The sequence below is a fragment of the Staurois parvus genome, unplaced genomic scaffold (assembly GCF_062004578.1).
Source record: "Staurois parvus isolate SC_StPar_1 unplaced genomic scaffold, SC_StPar_1.0 ptg000390l, whole genome shotgun sequence".
In the NCBI taxonomy this organism is placed as follows: Eukaryota; Metazoa; Chordata; class Amphibia; order Anura; family Ranidae; genus Staurois; species Staurois parvus.
The window spans coordinates 6,937,815-6,959,296 of record NW_028318186.1 but is presented as its reverse complement, the minus strand read 5'-3'; the positions used below and the strand labels follow the sequence as shown (position 1 = coordinate 6,959,296).

Here is a 21,482-nt window from a genome sequence, read left to right as displayed (position 1 = left end):
GCGTCAGTGGGAGGAACAGAGCCTCCTGGTAGGCGTCAGTGGGAGGAACAGAGCCTCCTGGTAGGCGTCAGTGGGAGGAACAGAGCCTCCTGGTAGGCGTCAGTGGGAGGAACAGAGCCTCCTGGTAGGCGTCAGTGGGAGGAACAGAGCCTCCTGGTAGGCGTCAGTGGGAGGAACAGAGCCTCCTGGTAGGCGTCAGTGGGAGGAACAGAGCCTCCTGGTAGGCGTCAGTGGGAGGAACAGAGCCTCCTGGTAGGCGTCAGTGGGAGGAACAGAGCCTCCTGGTAGGCGTCAGTGGGAGGAACAGAGCCTCCTGGTAGGCGTCAGTGGGAGGAACAGAGCCTCCTGGTAGGCGTCAGTGGGAGGAACAGAGCCTCCTGGTAGGCGTCAGTGGGAGGAACAGAGCCTCCTGGTAGGCGTCAGTGGGAGGAACAGAGCCTCCTGGTAGGCGTCAGTGGGAGGAACAGAGCCTCCTGGTAGGCGTCAGTGGGAGGAACAGAGCCTCCTGGTAGGCGTCAGTGGGAGGAACAGAGCCTCCTGGTAGGCGTCAGTGGGAGGAACAGAGCCTCCTGGTAGGCGTCAGTGGGAGGAACAGAGCCTCCTGGTAGGCGTCAGTGGGAGGAACAGAGCCTCCTGGTAGGCGTCAGTGGGAGGAACAGAGCCTCCTGGTAGGCGTCAGTGGGAGGAACAGAGCCTCCTGGTAGGCGTCAGTGGGAGGAACAGAGCCTCCTGGTAGGCGTCAGTGGGAGGAACAGAGCCTCCTGGTAGGCGTCAGTGGGAGGAACAGAGCCTCCTGGTAGGCGTCAGTGGGAGGAACAGAGCCTCCTGGTAGGCGTCAGTGGGAGGAACAGAGCCTCCTGGTAGGCGTCAGTGGGAGGAACAGAGCCTCCTGGTAGGCGTCAGTGGGAGGAACAGAGCCTCCTGGTAGGCGTCAGTGGGAGGAACAGAGCCTCCTGGTAGGCGTCAGTGGGAGGAACAGAGCCTCCTGGTAGGCGTCAGTGGGAGGAACAGAGCCTCCTGGTAGGCGTCAGTGGGAGGAACAGAGCCTCCTGGTAGGCGTCAGTGGGAGGAACAGAGCCTCCTGGTAGGCGTCAGTGGGAGGAACAGAGCCTCCTGGTAGGCGTCAGTGGGAGGAACAGAGCCTCCTGGTAGGCGTCAGTGGGAGGAACAGAGCCTCCTGGTAGGCGTCAGTGGGAGGAACAGAGCCTCCTGGTAGGCGTCAGTGGGAGGAACAGAGCCTCCTGGTAGGCGTCAGTGGGAGGAACAGAGCCTCCTGGTAGGCGTCAGTGGGAGGAACAGAGCCTCCTGGTAGGCGTCAGTGGGAGGAACAGAGCCTCCTGGTAGGCGTCAGTGGGAGGAACAGAGCCTCCTGGTAGGCGTCAGTGGGAGGAACAGAGCCTCCTGGTAGGCGTCAGTGGGAGGAACAGAGCCTCCTGGTAGGCGTCAGTGGGAGGAACAGAGCCTCCTGGTAGGCGTCAGTGGGAGGAACAGAGCCTCCTGGTAGGCGTCAGTGGGAGGAACAGAGCCTCCTGGTAGGCGTCAGTGGGAGGAACAGAGCCTCCTGGTAGGCGTCAGTGGGAGGAACAGAGCCTCCTGGTAGGCGTCAGTGGGAGGAACAGAGCCTCCTGGTAGGCGTCAGTGGGAGGAACAGAGCCTCCTGGTAGGCGTCAGTGGGAGGAACAGAGCCTCCTGGTAGGCGTCAGTGGGAGGAACAGAGCCTCCTGGTAGGCGTCAGTGGGAGGAACAGAGCCTCCTGGTAGGCGTCAGTGGGAGGAACAGAGCCTCCTGGTAGGCGTCAGTGGGAGGAACAGAGCCTCCTGGTAGGCGTCAGTGGGAGGAACAGAGCCTCCTGGTAGGCGTCAGTGGGAGGAACAGAGCCTCCTGGTAGGCGTCAGTGGGAGGAACAGAGCCTCCTGGTAGGCGTCAGTGGGAGGAACAGAGCCTCCTGGTAGGCGTCAGTGGGAGGAACAGAGCCTCCTGGTAGGCGTCAGTGGGAGGAACAGAGCCTCCTGGTAGGCGTCAGTGGGAGGAACAGAGCCTCCTGGTAGGCGTCAGTGGGAGGAACAGAGCCTCCTGGTAGGCGTCAGTGGGAGGAACAGAGCCTCCTGGTAGGCGTCAGTGGGAGGAACAGAGCCTCCTGGTAGGCGTCAGTGGGAGGAACAGAGCCTCCTGGTAGGCGTCAGTGGGAGGAACAGAGCCTCCTGGTAGGCGTCAGTGGAGGAACAGAGCCTCCTGGTAGGCGTCAGTGGGAGGAACAGAGCCTCCTGGTAGGCGTCAGTGGGAGGAACAGAGCCTCCTGGTAGGCGTCAGTGGAGGAACAGAGCCTCCTGGTAGGCGTCAGTGGGAGGAACAGAGCCTCCTGGTAGGCGTCAGTGGGAGGAACAGAGCCTCCTGGTAGGCGTCAGTGGGAGGAACAGAGCCTCCTGGTAGGCGTCAGTGGGAGGAAACAGAGCTCCTGGTAGGCGTCAGTGGGAGGAACAGAGCTCCTGGTAGGCGTCAGTGGGAGGAACAGAGCCTCCTGGTAGGCGTCAGTGGGAGGAACAGAGCCTCCTGGTAGGCGTCAGTGGGAGGAACAGAGCCTCCTGGTAGGCGTCAGTGGGAGGAACAGAGCCTCCTGGTAGGCGTCAGTGGGAGGAACAGAGCCTCCTGGTAGGCGTCAGTGGGAGGAACAGAGCCTCCTGGTAGGCGTCAGTGGGAGGAACAGAGCCTCCTGGTAGGCGTCAGTGGGAGGAACAGAGCCTCCTGGTAGGCGTCAGTGGGAGGAACAGAGCCTCCTGGTAGGCGTCAGTGGGAGGAACAGAGCCTCCTGGTAGGCGTCAGTGGGAGGAACAGAGCCTCCTGGTAGGCGTCAGTGGGAGGAACAGAGCCTCCTGGTAGGCGTCAGTGGGAGGAACAGAGCCTCCTGGTAGGCGTCAGTGGGAGGAACAGAGCCTCCTGGTAGGCGTCAGTGGGAGGAACAGAGCCTCCTGGTAGGCGTCAGTGGGAGGAACAGAGCCTCCTGGTAGGCGTCAGTGGGAGGAACAGAGCCTCCTGGTAGGCGTCAGTGGGAGGAACAGAGCCTCCTGGTAGGCGTCAGTGGGAGGAACAGAGCCTCCTGGTAGGCGTCAGTGGGAGGAACAGAGCCTCCTGGTAGGCGTCAGTGGGAGGAACAGAGCCTCCTGGTAGGCGTCAGTGGGAGGAACAGAGCCTCCTGGTAGGCGTCAGTGGGAGGAACAGAGCCTCCTGGTAGGCGTCAGTGGGAGGAACAGAGCCTCCTGGTAGGCGTCAGTGGGAGGAACAGAGCCTCCTGGTAGGCGTCAGTGGGAGGAACAGAGCCTCCTGGTAGGCGTCAGTGGGAGGAACAGAGCCTCCTGGTAGGCGTCAGTGGGAGGAACAGAGCCTCCTGGTAGGCGTCAGTGGGAGGAACAGAGCCTCCTGGTAGGCGTCAGTGGGAGGAACAGAGCCTCCTGGTAGGCGTCAGTGGAGGAACAGAGCCTCCTGGTAGGCGTCAGTGGGAGGAACAGAGCCTCCTGGTAGGCGTCAGTGGGAGGAACAGAGCCTCCTGGTAGGCGTCAGTGGGAGGAACAGAGCCTCCTGGTAGGCGTCAGTGGGAGGAACAGAGCCTCCTGGTAGGCGTCAGTGGGAGGAACAGAGCCTCCTGGTAGGCGTCAGTGGGAGGAACAGAGCCTCCTGGTAGGCGTCAGTGGGAGGAACAGAGCCTCCTGGTAGGCGTCAGTGGGAGGAACAGAGCCTCCTGGTAGGCGTCAGTGGGAGGAACAGAGCCTCCTGGTAGGCGTCAGTGGGAGGAACAGAGCCTCCTGGTAGGCGTCAGTGGGAGGAACAGAGCCTCCTGGTAGGCGTCAGTGGGAGGAACAGAGCCTCCTGGTAGGCGTCAGTGGGAGGAACAGAGCCTCCTGGTAGGCGTCAGTGGGAGGAACAGAGCCTCCTGGTAGGCGTCAGTGGGAGGAACAGAGCCTCCTGGTAGGCGTCAGTGGGAGGAACAGAGCCTCCTGGTAGGCGTCAGTGGGAGGAACAGAGCCTCCTGGTAGGCGTCAGTGGGAGGAACAGAGCCTCCTGGTAGGCGTCAGTGGGAGGAACAGAGCCTCCTGGTAGGCGTCAGTGGGAGGAACAGAGCCTCCTGGTAGGCGTCAGTGGGAGGAACAGAGCCTCCTGGTAGGCGTCAGTGGGAGGAACAGAGCCTCCTGGTAGGCGTCAGTGGGAGGAACAGAGCCTCCTGGTAGGCGTCAGTGGGAGGAACAGAGCCTCCTGGTAGGCGTCAGTGGGAGGAACAGAGCCTCCTGGTAGGCGTCAGTGGGAGGAACAGAGCCTCCTGGTAGGCGTCAGTGGGAGGAACAGAGCCTCCTGGTAGGCGTCAGTGGGAGGAACAGAGCCTCCTGGTAGGCGTCAGTGGGAGGAACAGAGCCTCCTGGTAGGCGTCAGTGGGAGGAACAGAGCCTCCTGGTAGGCGTCAGTGGGAGGAACAGAGCCTCCTGGTAGGCGTCAGTGGGAGGAACAGAGCCTCCTGGTAGGCGTCAGTGGGAGGAACAGAGCCTCCTGGTAGGCGTCAGTGGGAGGAACAGAGCCTCCTGGTAGGCGTCAGTGGGAGGAACAGAGCCTCCTGGTAGGCGTCAGTGGGAGGAACAGAGCCTCCTGGTAGGCGTCAGTGGGAGGAACAGAGCCTCCTGGTAGGCGTCAGTGGGAGGAACAGAGCCTCCTGGTAGGCGTCAGTGGGAGGAACAGAGCCTCCTGGTAGGCGTCAGTGGGAGGAACAGAGCCTCCTGGTAGGCGTCAGTGGGAGGAACAGAGCCTCCTGGTAGGCGTCAGTGGGAGGAACAGAGCCTCCTGGTAGGCGTCAGTGGGAGGAACAGAGCCTCCTGGTAGGCGTCAGTGGGAGGAACAGAGCCTCCTGGTAGGCGTCAGTGGGAGGAACAGAGCCTCCTGGTAGGCGTCAGTGGGAGGAACAGAGCCTCCTGGTAGGCGTCAGTGGGAGGAACAGAGCCTCCTGGTAGGCGTCAGTGGGAGGAACAGAGCCTCCTGGTAGGCGTCAGTGGGAGGAACAGAGCCTCCTGGTAGGCGTCAGTGGGAGGAACAGAGCCTCCTGGTAGGCGTCAGTGGGAGGAACAGAGCCTCCTGGTAGGCGTCAGTGGGAGGAACAGAGCCTCCTGGTAGGCGTCAGTGGGAGGAACAGAGCCTCCTGGTAGGCGTCAGTGGGAGGAACAGAGCCTCCTGGTAGGCGTCAGTGGGAGGAACAGAGCCTCCTGGTAGGCGTCAGTGGGAGGAACAGAGCCTCCTGGTAGGCGTCAGTGGGAGGAACAGAGCCTCCTGGTAGGCGTCAGTGGGAGGAACAGAGCCTCCTGGTAGGCGTCAGTGGGAGGAACAGAGCCTCCTGGTAGGCGTCAGTGGGAGGAACAGAGCCTCCTGGTAGGCGTCAGTGGGAGGAACAGAGCCTCCTGGTAGGCGTCAGTGGGAGGAACAGAGCCTCCTGGTAGGCGTCAGTGGGAGGAACAGAGCCTCCTGGTAGGCGTCAGTGGGAGGAACAGAGCCTCCTGGTAGGCGTCAGTGGGAGGAACAGAGCCTCCTGGTAGGCGTCAGTGGGAGGAACAGAGCCTCCTGGTAGGCGTCAGTGGGAGGAACAGAGCCTCCTGGTAGGCGTCAGTGGGAGGAACAGAGCCTCCTGGTAGGCGTCAGTGGGAGGAACAGAGCCTCCTGGTAGGCGTCAGTGGGAGGAACAGAGCCTCCTGGTAGGCGTCAGTGGGAGGAACAGAGCCTCCTGGTAGGCGTCAGTGGGAGGAACAGAGCCTCCTGGTAGGCGTCAGTGGGAGGAACAGAGCCTCCTGGTAGGCGTCAGTGGGAGGAACAGAGCCTCCTGGTAGGCGTCAGTGGGAGGAACAGAGCCTCCTGGTAGGCGTCAGTGGGAGGAACAGAGCCTCCTGGTAGGCGTCAGTGGGAGGAACAGAGCCTCCTGGTAGGCGTCAGTGGGAGGAACAGAGCCTCCTGGTAGGCGTCAGTGGGAGGAACAGAGCCTCCTGGTAGGCGTCAGTGGGAGGAACAGAGCCTCCTGGTAGGCGTCAGTGGGAGGAACAGAGCCTCCTGGTAGGCGTCAGTGGGAGGAACAGAGCCTCCTGGTAGGCGTCAGTGGGAGGAACAGAGCCTCCTGGTAGGCGTCAGTGGGAGGAACAGAGCCTCCTGGTAGGCGTCAGTGGGAGGAACAGAGCCTCCTGGTAGGCGTCAGTGGGAGGAACAGAGCCTCCTGGTAGGCGTCAGTGGGAGGAACAGAGCCTCCTGGTAGGCGTCAGTGGGAGGAACAGAGCCTCCTGGTAGGCGTCAGTGGGAGGAACAGAGCCTCCTGGTAGGCGTCAGTGGGAGGAACAGAGCCTCCTGGTAGGCGTCAGTGGGAGGAACAGAGCCTCCTGGTAGGCGTCAGTGGGAGGAACAGAGCCTCCTGGTAGGCGTCAGTGGGAGGAACAGAGCCTCCTGGTAGGCGTCAGTGGGAGGAACAGAGCCTCCTGGTAGGCGTCAGTGGGAGGAACAGAGCCTCCTGGTAGGCGTCAGTGGGAGGAACAGAGCCTCCTGGTAGGCGTCAGTGGGAGGAACAGAGCCTCCTGGTAGGCGTCAGTGGGAGGAACAGAGCCTCCTGGTAGGCGTCAGTGGGAGGAACAGAGCCTCCTGGTAGGCGTCAGTGGGAGGAACAGAGCCTCCTGGTAGGCGTCAGTGGGAGGAACAGAGCCTCCTGGTAGGCGTCAGTGGGAGGAACAGAGCCTCCTGGTAGGCGTCAGTGGGAGGAACAGAGCCTCCTGGTAGGCGTCAGTGGGAGGAACAGAGCCTCCTGGTAGGCGTCAGTGGGAGGAACAGAGCCTCCTGGTAGGCGTCAGTGGGAGGAACAGAGCCTCCTGGTAGGCGTCAGTGGGAGGAACAGAGCCTCCTGGTAGGCGTCAGTGGGAGGAACAGAGCCTCCTGGTAGGCGTCAGTGGGAGGAACAGAGCCTCCTGGTAGGCGTCAGTGGGAGGAACAGAGCCTCCTGGTAGGCGTCAGTGGGAGGAACAGAGCCTCCTGGTAGGCGTCAGTGGGAGGAACAGAGCCTCCTGGTAGGCGTCAGTGGGAGGAACAGAGCCTCCTGGTAGGCGTCAGTGGGAGGAACAGAGCCTCCTGGTAGGCGTCAGTGGGAGGAACAGAGCCTCCTGGTAGGCGTCAGTGGGAGGAACAGAGCCTCCTGGTAGGCGTCAGTGGGAGGAACAGAGCCTCCTGGTAGGCGTCAGTGGGAGGAACAGAGCCTCCTGGTAGGCGTCAGTGGGAGGAACAGAGCCTCCTGGTAGGCGTCAGTGGGAGGAACAGAGCCTCCTGGTAGGCGTCAGTGGGAGGAACAGAGCCTCCTGGTAGGCGTCAGTGGGAGGAACAGAGCCTCCTGGTAGGCGTCAGTGGGAGGAACAGAGCCTCCTGGTAGGCGTCAGTGGGAGGAACAGAGCCTCCTGGTAGGCGTCAGTGGGAGGAACAGAGCCTCCTGGTAGGCGTCAGTGGGAGGAACAGAGCCTCCTGGTAGGCGTCAGTGGGAGGAACAGAGCCTCCTGGTAGGCGTCAGTGGGAGGAACAGAGCCTCCTGGTAGGCGTCAGTGGGAGGAACAGAGCCTCCTGGTAGGCGTCAGTGGGAGGAACAGAGCCTCCTGGTAGGCGTCAGTGGGAGGAACAGAGCCTCCTGGTAGGCGTCAGTGGGAGGAACAGAGCCTCCTGGTAGGCGTCAGTGGGAGGAACAGAGCCTCCTGGTAGGCGTCAGTGGGAGGAACAGAGCCTCCTGGTAGGCGTCAGTGGGAGGAACAGAGCCTCCTGGTAGGCGTCAGTGGGAGGAACAGAGCCTCCTGGTAGGCGTCAGTGGGAGGAACAGAGCCTCCTGGTAGGCGTCAGTGGGAGGAACAGAGCCTCCTGGTAGGCGTCAGTGGGAGGAACAGAGCCTCCTGGTAGGCGTCAGTGGGAGGAACAGAGCCTCCTGGTAGGCGTCAGTGGGAGGAACAGAGCCTCCTGGTAGGCGTCAGTGGGAGGAACAGAGCCTCCTGGTAGGCGTCAGTGGGAGGAACAGAGCCTCCTGGTAGGCGTCAGTGGGAGGAACAGAGCCTCCTGGTAGGCGTCAGTGGGAGGAACAGAGCCTCCTGGTAGGCGTCAGTGGGAGGAACAGAGCCTCCTGGTAGGCGTCAGTGGGAGGAACAGAGCCTCCTGGTAGGCGTCAGTGGGAGGAACAGAGCCTCCTGGTAGGCGTCAGTGGGAGGAACAGAGCCTCCTGGTAGGCGTCAGTGGGAGGAACAGAGCCTCCTGGTAGGCGTCAGTGGGAGGAACAGAGCCTCCTGGTAGGCGTCAGTGGGAGGAACAGAGCCTCCTGGTAGGCGTCAGTGGGAGGAACAGAGCCTCCTGGTAGGCGTCAGTGGGAGGAACAGAGCCTCCTGGTAGGCGTCAGTGGGAGGAACAGAGCCTCCTGGTAGGCGTCAGTGGGAGGAACAGAGCCTCCTGGTAGGCGTCAGTGGGAGGAACAGAGCCTCCTGGTAGGCGTCAGTGGGAGGAACAGAGCCTCCTGGTAGGCGTCAGTGGGAGGAACAGAGCCTCCTGGTAGGCGTCAGTGGGAGGAACAGAGCCTCCTGGTAGGCGTCAGTGGGAGGAACAGAGCCTCCTGGTAGGCGTCAGTGGGAGGAACAGAGCCTCCTGGTAGGCGTCAGTGGGAGGAACAGAGCCTCCTGGTAGGCGTCAGTGGGAGGAACAGAGCCTCCTGGTAGGCGTCAGTGGGAGGAACAGAGCCTCCTGGTAGGCGTCAGTGGGAGGAACAGAGCCTCCTGGTAGGCGTCAGTGGGAGGAACAGAGCCTCCTGGTAGGCGTCAGTGGGAGGAACAGAGCCTCCTGGTAGGCGTCAGTGGGAGGAACAGAGCCTCCTGGTAGGCGTCAGTGGGAGGAACAGAGCCTCCTGGTAGGCGTCAGTGGGAGGAACAGAGCCTCCTGGTAGGCGTCAGTGGGAGGAACAGAGCCTCCTGGTATGCGTCAGTGGGAGGAACAGAGCCTCCTGGTATGCGTCAGTGGGAGGAACAGAGCCTCCTGGTATGCGTCAGTGGGAGGAACAGAGCCTCCTGGTATGCGTCAGTGGGAGGAACAGAGCCTCCTGGTATGCGTCAGTGGGAGGAACAGAGCCTCCTGGTATGCGTCAGTGGGAGGAACAGAGCCTCCTGGTATGCGTCAGTGGGAGGAACAGAGCCTCCTGGTATGCGTCAGTGGGAGGAACAGAGCCTCCTGGTATGCGTCAGTGGGAGGAACAGAGCCTCCTGGTATGCGTCAGTGGGAGGAACAGAGCCTCCTGGTATGCGTCAGTGGGAGGAACAGAGCCTCCTGGTATGCGTCAGTGGGAGGAACAGAGCCTCCTGGTATGCGTCAGTGGGAGGAACAGAGCCTCCTGGTATGCGTCAGTGGGAGGAACAGAGCCTCCTGGTATGCGTCAGTGGGAGGAACAGAGCCTCCTGGTATGCGTCAGTGGGAGGAACAGAGCCTCCTGGTATGCGTCAGTGGGAGGAACAGAGCCTCCTGGTATGCGTCAGTGGGAGGAACAGAGCCTCCTGGTATGCGTCAGTGGGAGGAACAGAGCCTCCTGGTATGCGTCAGTGGGAGGAACAGAGCCTCCTGGTATGCGTCAGTGGGAGGAACAGAGCCTCCTGGTATGCGTCAGTGGGAGGAACAGAGCCTCCTGGTATGCGTCAGTGGGAGGAACAGAGCCTCCTGGTATGCGTCAGTGGGAGGAACAGAGCCTCCTGGTATGCGTCAGTGGGAGGAATAGAGCCCCATGGTATGCGTCAGTGGGAGGAAGACACAGACCCTAAGGTCAGTGTCAATGAAAGGGATAACAGCTCATAGTCAGTGTCAGTGTAAGAAATAGCGCCCCATTGTTGGTGTCAGTGGAAGCAATAGTGTCCCATTGATGGTGAGGAATACTGCCTCATATCAGTGGGTTGAGAAGTGCTCCAAGGCTACAGGCAAGTAAACGGGCATATCTGGCACGTGAGCCGCAGTTTGGAGACTGCCGATCTAGATCTTTTCTCCCCAGCGTGACAGTCCCTGGTCTGCTCCTTTCATTGATTGAAGTTCTTTCATTCATGGAGATTCAGCATCAAGTATGGCTATTAGCTAGTTTGCATGCAAATGTCATCTGCCTAGGAATGCCCAGTCTTTCAGTCTGACATCCACTCCCCAAGGCATTCTGATATTTGCATAACTCCTCCAAAGTGCCAAGTCCTTGTGCTGAGGGCTCTGGAGAAGAGTACTGAGGCAGAGTGCTGTGATGCTTTCAGGAAGCCAAGTACAGCACCCTGCTGGCCCCTTCCACCAGTTATGATCTCTCTGCATAGCATAGAGAAGCACATACCTAAACTCAGGTATGTAATGGAAAGAGAAGGATTTTATTAAAACATTTTATTAGCATGTTGATGAGGGCGGAAAGGAGGAAATCTGGGAAAGCAATTTAGGGTCCTTCACTGACCCCCAGTGTTCTCGGGCCCTTCACTGACCATTAACACCAGATGCAGTGGGGCTGTGCTGGGTAGTTATTCCAGTGCAGTCCTACCACATGACAATGCTAAATGCCTTGTCTCCTGTGTGCCTGATTCATACCGCTGCATTGTGGTGGTGTGCGGGCACTATGCGCTTAAAGACTAGTGCATGCACTACTTTTTTTCAGCTCACCGCAGCGCAGCTCAAGGTAATGTCTCACAAGAAGCCCCCTACGCAACTCATTATCCTCTGCATAGTACATAACAGCACTCTTTTTTCAAATGATGCTCCTCCTACCATTACACATGCAGCTTTGAGAGAACTTGCCACAAAAAAACTGGCCCCTTGATCCCCCTCTGTCCTCACATTCAGTAAGTTCAGTGGCAAAGTGATTTCTTACCTTGATGGTCAGTGAAGCTCTGGTGGCCAGTAAAGGGCCCTAGCACACTGGTGACCATTAAAGGGCCCTAGCACACTGGCGGCCAGTAAAGGGCCCTAGCACACCGGCGGCCAGTAAAGGGCCCTAGCACACCGGCGGCCAGTAAAGGGCCCTAGCACACCGGCGGCCAGTAAAGGGCCCTAGCACACCGGCGGCCAGTAAAGGGCCCTAGCACACCGGCGGCCAGTAAAGGGCCCTAGCACACCGGCGGCCAGTAAAGGGCCCTAGCACAATGGCGACCAGTGGGAAGAATGCCCCTTTACAGATACCTGAAAAGATCATTGGTGTCTGTGGAAGCTTATAAGGAAGTCAGAAATTGCTCTTTGCTCAGGGAACCCCTAGTCACCTCTGGAGGAAGCCTAGCTGAGTAAAGCTGCTCCACATAAATAAATCACTATAAAAGCAAATCTTAGTATTGAACACACAGAGAAGTTTTACCTTTTTAAAGTGAAAGATATTTCTTCACTCTCTCCAAACTCCTGGCGGTAAGCTCCACTCACCATTCGATCACTGGCCTTGTGTTCTCCAAACACCTTCTTCATTGCGTCTGTAATTTCTCCCACAGTGCACCTGGGCAATAGAATACAAATCATAGTTTATTCTAGAACACTGCCATAAAGGGGGAAAAGCAGGAATTCAAAAGGCAAATATTTTCCACATCAGACACCTATCCTTGAGAAACCACATGAAGAAGATGGCTAATTGGGTAGGTTGGATTTTTCACAAAGCACAACATTGCCCCCCCTATCAGTATTAATGAATTTAAAGTCCAACACAAACCGTTGCCCACACAAAAGGTTTTCACCATCAAAAACAGTAAACAGAAACAAATAATGCCAAGCCACCTGGCTTCTTCACTTTGCAGCACTGCTGCTTAGGCCTCAGACCTTGACCTTTGGCTTTTGTCTGCCCCTTTAGACTATTTTACCCAGTACTTCTCTGTTTCTGTACTCCCTTCTCAGCTCATGCAGCTCTCCTGTGTCAATCTTTTTAGGGCCTCTGCCCGATCCTCTCTTTAGAGGATCTCTTGGCAACCCAGGCTCTCCTAGTCCTATGAGACTTCTAGGTTCCCTCTGTCTTCTGGACTCACCTCAACTCTCTTAGTTTTTCAGATTCGCTTAGCCACCTCAACTCTCTCAGTACTCTGTACAAGAAACCTCCTGTCTCAAGCATGAAGAACTGTCTCCTGAGCAAAGTCTCCAAATGGGAGCCCTGACTTGTCAGGCCTTTGTTTATAAGGGCCTTTTTAAAGGGATAGAACATGGGGAAACGTGCAGGTATTGCATGGGGTATAAGGATTTATTTTTAGCCATTTTAAAAGAGGGATCCTTCAGGTGGTAGATGCTGAAAGTACCCTACATGTGAAAGAACCCTACAGCCAACAAACCCCTATGGCTTGTTTAAAGTGTATCTATAGCCTAATTTTATTCTGGATTCAGTACAGGGTGGTAAGGAACCCTGGCAGTTTTCTTCCCAGTCTGAGTGGATCTCAGATAGTCTTGGATGTTGAAGACAAGGTCAACAGGCCAGTTCGAAAAGTATCCTTCTTGGACAATTATTTTGCATAGGGACTATCTACTAAAAAAACAAAAACAAAAAACAAAGTATTCCTGTGACTGAAGTACATGGAAACCCCGAGACTGTTTACTGTAATTTTTCATGGCTCATCACTAAAACAGTCTTGTGATAATCACATGAAGCTTCAACCATCCAACTCGAACCATCAACATGCTCTCAGTTGCACGTAGTATCATAAAATTATCAAGAGAATGGGAAAGTAAGGCATCAAACTGCATATTAAATGTTCCACAGTGACACATGATGCAGTCCCAGACTGGCTCCTCCCACCAGTAAGGTTCTTAGTGATATTGCTAAGTTTACAATAGCAAAGTCTCATTGATACTGTAAGAATAGGTTTAGACATGTGTAGAAATCTCCCCTGCTTCTCAAGCCTGATCCGTGTTTGGACTGCGCTCCAAAGGCTAGACAGGCAGTGAGAAAGTGGTGTGATGCCTCCTCACCACCTGTTTATGCTGACAATTGCGCCGAAACCGCAAGTATTGCATGCGTTTGTGGGGCGTTTACTTGAATGTGTAGCGTTCAGCAGAATTGTCGCCCACCGATCACTACATGTTAGGTGAACTTTGCTGCGAGTGAGAAGTGAAGCATCGAAGCCAAAGCATGTAAATATCGTCAGCTGCCAATTGCAGCTTGGCGGGGGTTTGGCGGGTGGCAATCATGCGCAGTTGAGCAAAAGGGAGCCAACAGTGATGTTTACATACTACGGCTGCAACCAAAAGTAGCTCTAAACTAAGTCTAAAAGTCAAAGGACATAAAAAGCATATTTCAACCCAATCACCAACATCTCATAAAAGCGTTGACACATTAAGGTAACTTCAAAGGAAAATTGTCAAGGTTTTTAATTCGAAGCTTTCAATAAAATAATACTTGTGATCCTGCCATTAAAGTGGCTTTAAGGCTAAAAGTTTTTTTACCTCAACACATTCTCTGCATTAAGGCAAAAAAAAATCTTCTGTGATCACTTCACCCTCACCCCCCACAGCTCTCCTTGTAAACTTACTGGAGCCCCATCTCAATCCAGCGCTGTGCCCGAGAGCAGCGGCTCTCTCCGCTCTCTCTCCTCAGTGGACATAGAGGCTGCAGTGGAACCACTAGCTCTTGCTGCTGTCAACTAAATCCTGTGAGAAGGAAGTGGGGGCGGGGCCAAGCCGCGCTGTGTATGTCAAAAGACACACACAGCCCGGCTTGGGAATGCGTCTGCATGAGTACCCTCCATTGCTTCCTATTGGGGCACTTGGAAAGGAGGAGGAGCCAAGAGCGCCAGCAGGGGACCCCAGAAGAAGAGGTTCAGGGCTGCTCTGTGCAAAATAATTGCACAGAGTGGGTAAGTATATTTTTTTTATTAGAAAAAACTTTTACAATCATTTTAAGGTTCTTATTCAGACATTTCCTGCTGTAGAATGACAGTGTTCTGTCCCTGTCTTCTGTGGTGCTAATCTGTTACACAGGCTTCTGATAGAGACAGCAAGTGGCAATATATACACATTACGCAGACTGCTGTTGTCCATGGTTGTCATCATCAGAAAGTCTGCTCTCAGAAATGCCATAAAGCCAAAAAAAAAAAAGAAAAAAAAAAATAGAAAAGGTAATTGTTTATAATTGAAAGGACTCAATTCGCACAGGCGTTTAGCCATGCTGTGAATACCAGTGGCAGAATTGGATTCCTGTTGCTGGGCTTGACAGCTGTGTGCTGATAGATGCGGCCACTGAGCCCCTACACTGCAATGACAGGCTCTTGGCGGCTGCTGCCACACAAAGTGCATCCAGCCGCAGTTATCACAAGTAATAGCTGGCTGTGCGAACAATCATGAATACCCTGCAGCTGTTAAACCCAGGACAAATAAAATCATTAGATTTTTGCCACTGGGATTCATACTGTAGCTAAATGCTGGGGTAAATGGAGCCTTACAGCGACACTACTCTGGTTAAAAAAAATATATATTCATGTATGTATTTTTAACTAAATAAAAAAAAAAAAAAGTATATTTTACTGCTCCTAGCTTCCTCCAAACCTCCATTTTTTTTTTTTGGCTGAGATCTGACTTCCTGTTGGAGGCTGGCTACAATCAGTCTCCATGGTCCTACTATATGTAGGAATGTAGCCACTCTCTCTTACTCACTCTCAGATGGACTCACTTTTACTCACTTTTCACTTTTTTGGTGAATGGAGTATCCATACTCATTCATTCACATGGGGGAGGGGCTGGGATCTGGGGGCTTACAGATTCCAATAAGTCACCCCATGCATCCCCACAACCACCAGGCCAGGGTTATGGGGAAGAGGCCTTTGTCCTCATCAACATTGGGACAAGGTGTCTTGGGGGGGGGGGTATCCCCTAACCCAATCCCCCCCCCCTGTGTTTAATTTCATAAATTAATTTGAAATTTTTATTCCAGAGCTTTCACAATAACAAATGTGGTATCTACCTGACGCATCACCTTTTTATTTTTATCAACACAATTGGGCATTATATTGTGTTTTTGTGCACTACAATTCATTTAAGTGTATGTTTCCTGAAAAAAATTGTGTTTGCACAAATATTGTGCAACATAAAAAGTTGCAACCATTTTATTCTCCAGGGCCCCTGTTTTCAGAAAATACAGAATATTTGGGAGTTCTCTGTAATTTTCTGGCATAAAATACAGTTTTTAACATGTATAGAAAAAAAATGTGTTTAGGGGTGATGATCAGTGATTTCACAGTGTAGCAAAGCATGCAACTTAACCATTTGCCTTCCAGAGGATTTACCCCATTCCTGACCAGAGAATTTTTTGCAATAGGGCGCTGCGTTACTTTAACTGACAATTGCGTGGTCATGCAATGCTGTACATAAATGAAATTTGTGTCCTTTTTTCCCCCCAAATAGAGCTTTCTTTTGTTGGTATTTGATCACCTGTGCATTTTATATTTTTTGCCCTATAAACAAAAAAAGACTGGCAATTTTGCAGAAAAAAAACAACAGTATTTTTGACTGTTTGTTATAAAACATATCCAGTAAAGAAAAAAAAAAAAAAAAAAAAAAAATTAAAAATAAATTTAGACCAAATTTTATTCTGCTATGTCTTTGCTAAAAAAAAAAAAAAAAAAAAAAATCCAATACATGTAAATTAATTGGTCTACATGAAAGCTATAGCGTCTACAAATGGCTATGTATATATACTGGAATGTTTATTTTTATTATACTAGTAATGGCGGCTATCAGTGACTTATAGTGGGACTGCGGCGAGCATTGAGACACTGGGTGGGAACTGCCACTGACATACCAATGACACTAATACACTGATCAGTGCTAATAAAAAGCACTGACAGTGTACTAATGAAACTGGGCAGGAAGGGGCTAACATCTGGGGCGATCAAGGGGTAAACTGCGAGCTGTTTTACTGTATGTCCTGTATGTGTTTTACTAGGGAAACATGCTGCTGTGTATTTCTCTGCTGTGCAGAGAAATACACAGCAGCATGTTATTGCTGGCAGGAGAGAGACCTGTGTTATTTACACATAGGTCTCTCCCCGACGATCGCTGGGTACCGGTGGGGAATCTCCTACCGGGACCCGGTGACCAACATCTGTAGCCGCCAATGCCGGTGCGGGTAGGGCGGTGCATATATACGTGATTTTACGCAGCCCTACTGCATAGTTTCTGCTATAGGGCAGTGGGGAAGCGGTTAAACCTGAAAAAGTGATACATAAAGCATTAATGACAGCAGTCTGCTGATCCCTCTGTGTGCAAACAGCGTAATAACAACACCGTCAGCTTTTACACGTAAAAGAAGCCTACAGATACATCACACCATTTACATTTCTTCTGCCTGTCAGCATAACATGTTGAGTAATGGAAATCATGTATAACTGACATAAGAGGTAATGTGGAGACACATCTGGGGTAAAAATTATTCAAATGACAGCTCAATCACTGCCCCCTCTACTAGTGTATATAGGCTATAAGGCCTGTCACACGTGCTTATCTAAGGCCTTGTTCACGTAGGCACATCTAAGTGTACACCTGCGCAAAAGGCTGTGTTTGCCTGCATGGGGTGCACAGTTGTTCCTTGCTTCCTCTTGCAGACACAGTCCCATCCATGTTCATTGGGATGCAGCGGTTGCACAGACAAAGCTGCTAGTCCCAATCTGACAGCCATGCATTGTAAACTCCAAGAATCTGGACAGCTGCACTACAAAGATATAAAATGTAAAAGCAGCATAATATAGTAGCAAGGCACTGTGGTGGAATTAGAAAAGTCAACAAGTTTCACACTATGCCATCACTCAGGTGCGTGGCCTGAACAGAGATATTGTGCCTTCAGAGACATGCACCTGCATGGCTGTCTGGTTGGGACTAGCAGCTGCATCCCAATAGACAAGAATGGGACTACCTGCTTGAGGATTCACGAATACCTGTGCAACCCATGCGGGCAAAGAGGACAGACGGATGTATGATGAGGCTTCGTTCACATGGGGCGTACATAACCATACTCATTTGGACTACAGTACGCAGATGCCATTGCACATTGTATTCAACTCCAATGTAACGTGAATGAAAATCTTGCTTTAGCTCAGAACCAAGCCCATCGGTCACATCCCTCTGACATGTTTCACCCACATTGGGCTTAAAGTGTTACTAAACCCACAACAGTAAAATCCGCCTGTATATGCAGTAAAGAATGCTTGTTATACTCACTGTGGAACCTAAGGGGATAGGCCCCGCATTGTGTAAAAAGGTTGTTTGATCCTGCGTTCTCTGTTCCTCCTCTTTTTCAAACGACCATTTTTTATCTCCAGTCTGAACCGTAGGCATGCTCATGCTCAGTTTGGTGTGTATTGCTAGACAGGTTTTTTTTTTTTTCCTTGGGAGACTGCATGTGATCAGCACAGGGCCAATCAGCACTGTCCAGACAGAGGTCAGGGGATTTGCATCCTCCTAGAGCAGAAAAAGAACTCCTCCTCCAAGCTTTAGCTAGTGGTGGGCTGGACACTGATAGAAATCACAAGACTGCTCTAACGTCTGATGAGAAAAGGTATTTAGCCGTCTATATTTACTAAAATAATTGTACTTCCATGTTCTGTGTACTGTGGGAGACCAGATCTAGTGAATGCAAAGTCCTGGGTTTAGTAAAACTTTAATAGTAGAGGTCATATTCATATGGATGTTACATTGGGAACAGTGGCTGTGTCCCAAAAGACAGCAACGTGATTGGCTGCACTGGGGTACATTGAATTACCAAGCCCTCCACAAGCGTACATTTGTGTATGCCCTGTGTGAACAAGGCCTTACTAGTACAATAGCTTCTGGTTTCCATATTAAAGACATGACACTTGGGTTGTAGATAAAGTCCTAACCTGTCCTTGGCTCACACCAAGATGTCAGATGGTGTCAGTGAAGGATTTTTAAATTATATTCAGCTGTCAATCATACATCTGATGTTTCTTAAATTTTCCATGTAAAATGCATGCTCCAGCTTGCTCCCATGTGACTGTGTAGTGGAAATCATTGTCACGCAATGGCTTCCAGGAAAAGCCATAATCAAATTTTCAAGCTGAGGATTTCTGTTTGCTGTGGAAATGAACAGCATGGAGTATGAACTACACTGCCCAATCCACAGAGAACACAGAGGGTAGCAAAGGTGACTATACAGTATGTCTGAGATAACAGAGTGGATAATCTGACGGAACAGGTGAGAAATCACAATCCAGATGCCATGTAAATCTCAGAATGGAATATATTTATAAAAAAAAAAAAAAAGGGGAGGAGACCTATCATCAACCCCTGAGAAGGATGAAAAATGAATGGGTCCTAAAAAAGTCCATCCTATCCAAAAGCTATATAGAAACAATTCAGCTTCACATATTAACACCACAAAATACATTTAAACCCAGCATTTCATATTCCTGATATGTGCCTGCTGTACCATGTACTTGTATGAAAATGTATCCTGCGCTCTTTGTATTGCTTCCTTTGTGTGAAATATCTGGTGTTCCTGCCAGTCCCTCTGCTTTCTTATTGAAAACGGACTACACTAGACATGTAGGCACAGTGTGGTCAGTTCTGTAGCTGTGCTGAGAACTCAGCCTGCTCTTCTCCAATGATCAGACTTCTGCTAACCACCCCCCCCCCCCCTTTTTCCCTGCACAGCCATTCACTGGGAAGATCGGTGTGCTGCTGATTCTCCCCCCTCACCCTGAGAACAGAGGGTATGTAATCATTTATAAAAAAGACAAAAGAGGTATTTTTTTTAATTTATAAACAAATATTTTGCCTTCCATTTTAAACTGAATGGGTTGTTTTATGAGGTGAGGGTCTACATATACTTTAAGATGCATCGAAACAAAAAGGGTGCAAAGCCTTACAGTTGGTTTTCTCTAGAAAACAGCTGCATCTTGAGTAGAAAAGCCTCTCCCCTGCCAACATGCTGTAGAAAAGACCCTGCTCTTTGTGGGGAAGCAGTAGCCCCTCTGCAAAGGTCCAAAATGCTCTGCTGCTAAGGCATAGTGACAGCAGTGTAGTCAGCAAATCTACCTTTTCCTCTGCTGATTAGAGAATAATAGCTGACTCAACAGGTGGCTTGTTGGACCACTGCAGAAGGTCTACTGCTTCCACACAGAGCAAGGGTTCTTGTCTACAGCTATGGATTTGTGACTTTAAATCAGTTACAATGAACATTTTTGTAAAGGGCGATATTGGTCTTGTATAGAATACAAATATATCAGAGCATACATGTAATATAACATATTTAAACAGAAATGGCTTGTATGCACATATTCATTCAACTGCATAATGGCAAAGTGACTGACAGATGAATAGGCAGCTAAAAAATAATTAAATAAGACATGCCATTTAAACTAGCTATATAATAAGTATACAGCACTAAGCCAACAAGCTCAGTGTTTCGTTAGGTGGTCCTTGCATGAAAAAAAAAAGAAAAAAAAAAAAAGTTTGGACTGAAGATGCACAGGTTAAGAAATGGTGAGCTCATTAACTCATGCAAGAAGCAGAATATATGGCCATACACATAGGGTTCCTGCCAATCAGTCCCACTGAAAGCAATGCGAGGCTGCTCTCATATCTAATCGCAGCGGCTCGCATGTAATCGCTCATGCAGTAAACATCTGCGACTGATCAGCCCTGGACGCAGACTGTCGGGCCCATTCGCATGTGTGAATGTAACCTAACCTGAACGAAGACTGATTTCCCAATGCTGCTGACCACTTTGCGTGCAATCAACAAAATTCTGCTACAACTGACTGTCTTGGTACTATCAAACAAATCGAAAGATTACCAAAATCGATCAAATGGAGAATCTTTTGTTTGTGTACTTTATTCAATTCAAATCATTTTGGTCGCATAGAATGACCGACTGCATGACTATCATTATGTGTGTAGCAACCTTAAAGGACATGTAAATATTAGTGAAAGACAGAGGTGGTTTTTAAAGTGAACCTTTGCTTGTTCATACTGGCCAAAGCCACAGGTTTCCTCTAGAGGAGACTCAATAAGCAGCTCTTCTACTTACTCCCCACCACCATGGTTAGGAAAAATACTCAATGCTTCCCCACAATGTATCACCCAAAGCCTTACTGGCCAATCACCAAGACTTCAGAGGGCTTCAGCAATGGATATGATGCAAGAACACAGATGTTTGCCAACTATAGGCAAACTACAGGTTCATGACAAGAAACACGTCAAAACACTGTATTAAACAATTGCCAAGGTTTTCTCTCCATAAAATGCTGCTTATTTAATCCTCCTACACTTCTCAGTGCTACGGATCTCCTTCAGCCTCTTCCAGCCACTTACTGTTGTAGCACTCACTTTCTTAAGGGTCCGCTATTTAGGTCCTTGGGTTCGTTCTCAGTAGATGCACCAGCATCCAGGAACTCAGTAACAGTCACTCTTCGGCTCAGTAATCAGTCTACGGGTATTGTTTTCTGATACTTTATTGCAGAACTTGGATAGGTTTAGGGTAACTGGAGGATATTCAAGCAACATTAAGAACTAACTTGAAAATATTAATCTTCCCTCTACAGAACCTCAGCAGAGTCAGCAACAAATGCTGGGCTGAGCTATATTGGGAAACAATGGACAATGTCCCCTTTAAGCAATACTGACTCTAAAGAGCAGCACACAGTCACTGGGATATCTCACACCAGTCTATACTCAATAATGTCCTTGAATAATGGGATGCTTCCTCCCATATGCCTCTCGTGAGAAGACCATATCCCAAAAAAGAAGCCCCTCAGTCAGCTCCTGCAGATTTCAGTTAGCATAGCTAGGACTTCCATGAGCAATAGAAGCATGGCAGACCTGCTCAGAATGGCAGCATCCTACCAGGGTGGGATCTCCTACTCTAAGACAAGAACCCCTTCGAACAGTGGGGTTCTTGCCTTAGAGTACCGGTCTATTTATGTTCCCTCCCAGCCACCATCTGGGCACCACCCCCCAGGGATTGGCTAAGACTGCATAAATATTCAGCTGCTGATTTGACTCTGCCGGCCCTCTATCCTCCAGAACCCTCCAGAATACTCAAGGAAGCAGTCAACCCCGCAGACAGTGAAACACACAACAGACAAAATTAATCACACGCAGCTCAGCTGATTACAGTGAGCCAGTAACTAAATTTACTTAACCAGCACCTACAGTATCTCACAGAAGTGAGTACACCCCTCATATTTTTGTAAATATATTATATCTTTTCATGTGACAACACTGAAGAAATGACACTTTGCTACAATGTGACGTAGTGAATGTACAGCTTGTATAACATGTAAATTTGCTGTCCCTTCAAAATAACTCAACACACAGCCATTAATGTCTAAACCGCTGACAACAAAAGTGAGTACACCCCTAAGTGACAAGGTCCAAATTGGGCCCAATTAGCCATTTTCCCTCCCCGGTGTCATGTGACTCGTTAGTGTTACAAGGTCTCAGGTGTGAATGGGGAGCAGGTGTGTTAAATTTGGTGTTAAATCGCTCTCACACTT

At 51.9% G+C, this 21,482-nt stretch overlaps 1 protein-coding gene across 1 annotated transcript in view; it reads right to left on the bottom strand.

The window, feature by feature from the left end:
- The window catches only part of MMUT (methylmalonyl-CoA mutase), a 142,923-nt gene that overhangs the window by 46,692 nt on the left and 74,749 nt on the right, over positions 1–21,482 (bottom strand). The window contains exon 10 of the mRNA XM_089686057.1: positions 11,363–11,494. Within this exon, the coding sequence (XP_089542183.1) occupies positions 11,363–11,494 (132 nt within the window). The remainder of the gene's footprint in view (positions 1–11,362; positions 11,495–21,482) is intronic.